This window comes from Chinchilla lanigera, unplaced genomic scaffold (genome assembly GCF_000276665.1).
Source record: "Chinchilla lanigera isolate Chin_1 unplaced genomic scaffold, ChiLan1.0 scaffold00046, whole genome shotgun sequence".
Taxonomy (NCBI): Eukaryota; Metazoa; Chordata; class Mammalia; order Rodentia; family Chinchillidae; genus Chinchilla; species Chinchilla lanigera.
Window position 1 is genome coordinate 3,671,085 of NW_004955447.1, and position 2,056 is coordinate 3,673,140.

Consider the following 2,056-nt stretch of genomic DNA (forward strand, 5'->3'; position numbering starts at 1 on the left):
CGAGCCAGAAGATTATGGACTAAAATTTCGACAAACTGTGAGCCACACAAACACTTTCACTTGAACTTTGGGTTTTATGTGTTGCCTCAGCAATGAGGAAATTTACTAGGACTATGATCAATGAAAGTTATACTTTAACTTCTTGGTTCACATTAAGTAAATACTAGTAAGCATCACTAATAATTACAGCAAGCAGAGTACTGTGGCAGGAAGCACTCAGCTTTACCAAGATGTTGAGGATAATGAAGAGAATTCTGCTGCTGCTCCATTTGTGCAGTTACTTTAGTGCTGGGAGCTGTGGGAAGGTGCTGGTGTGGCCCATGGAGTATAGCCACTGGTTGAATGTACATGTGATCCTCACTGAACTTGTACAGCGGGGCCATGAGGTGACAGTCCTCAGACCTTCATCTGCTGTTTTTCTTAATCTCAATAGTCCATCCGATATAAAATTTGAAACTTTTCCTACATGTTCCAATACAGAAGAAATGATGATTTTTCTTCAAGGAATGCTTGATACCTGGATATATACCATGTCAAAGTACCCCTACTGGAAATATTTGCCACAGCTGCAAGACATGTTCTGGGAGTTTTCTGATGTTTATTATAACATTACTAAAGGTGCAGTTCTGAACAAGAAACTTCTTACAAAATTACAAGAATCAAAGTTTGACGTCCTTCTTGCAGATGCCATGTTTCCTGGTGGGGACCTGATGGCTGAACTACTGAAAATTCCTTTAGTGTACACCCTCCGCTTCTCTCCTGGTTACACATATGAAAAGTACAATGCAGGCCTTCTATTTCCTCCTTCTTATGTACCTGTTATTCTGTCAAGACTAAGCGGTCAAATGACTTTCATGGAGAGGGTGAAAAATATGCTGCACTTGCTGTATTTTGACTTCTGGTTTCAGACATTTAATGAGAAGAAGTGGAGTCAATTTTACACTGAAATTTTAGGTAAGCCATTTTTTGTATTGATTTCCTCAAGTCCCTATTGTTGTGTATTTTGGGTGAAACCTGTATGCATGGGCAATAACATTTATGCTTTACAGATGAAATAATGAAATTAGATGTAAAAATTTCATTCTCACATCTATTATTTAAAAAGTTACATTCATGTTCTGAGTTAGAATTCATAGCACTCCAGATGTAACAACTAGAGGGTGAGACCCTTGGGCCTTTTATGAGGAATTAGACACCTACTTTTCTATACCTTATCAGTACCTTTCTGTACTGATACATTATTAAAAGTTTTTATTGAATAGAAACTTCCCTTTATCATAGAATGCATGTGTGCAGACAAGAAGTAGCACAATTTCCTGTGTATCAGTGAGTAAACTGCTTCCTTAGCACATAAGTTTTGTTGTTTAAAGGTAGAATATTATCCAAATAACCTGAAGATTTCCTTCACAATCGAGATAACCAATATCCTTTGACTAAAAGTTTCCCATTCTTTCATTTAGTAGTTATGAATAATGACTGAAAAGACTCAAAAATGTTTTGCAAGTCATTGGGACATACATATATTTAATCATTTTTTAAGAACATGTTTCTTCATTTAAAAAAAAGAGTGAAAACTGTGGGTGAGTATACACTTCTATTTTGACACTTTCTGAAAGCTTTCAAGCTAGTACTTGTAAATATTTCTACCTAATAAATGTCACAAACTTCTAAAGAAAATTAATAGCAGGAACAATAAATCAGCCCCAATTTTAGAAATTTTCAGTTCAGTTGGAAAACCAGGGATCAAGTTTACACTACTAAATTGCAGAAATTAGTTTGATAACTCCCAAGAAAGCTATTTCCATTATTTTAGTAGCTTTATTCAATGATAGAACTGAAACCATTGTTTATTTTCAGATCTGCCAATCTCACAGATTTATAAAGCATATTAATTCATTATTAAGTTGATAGGGTTTCATTTTAGTGTCTAGTGTTATGAATAAACTGAGGTTGAGGTCGAACCTCCTTGGGTCGAGGGACCTGGGCCCGTTGTAAGAGGCGGTACAGTGAAAACAAGACACCGGAAACCAGGCTGATGGCGCAGATCTACTTTATT

The 2,056-nt window shown here is 36.0% G+C and overlaps 1 protein-coding gene across 3 annotated transcripts in view; it reads left to right on the forward strand.

Annotated features, from left to right (window-relative positions):
• Positions 1-198: 198 nt before the first annotated feature.
• The window catches only part of LOC102006178 (UDP-glucuronosyltransferase 2B17-like), a 104,742-nt gene continuing 102,884 nt past the window's right edge, over positions 199-2,056 (forward strand). For all 3 annotated transcript variants that reach the window (XM_013518531.1, XM_005392814.2, XM_005392815.2), the window contains exon 1: positions 199-954. In XM_013518531.1, the coding sequence (XP_013373985.1) occupies positions 231-954 (724 nt within the window). In that variant the 5' untranslated portion in view covers positions 199-230. The remainder of the gene's footprint in view (positions 955-2,056) is intronic.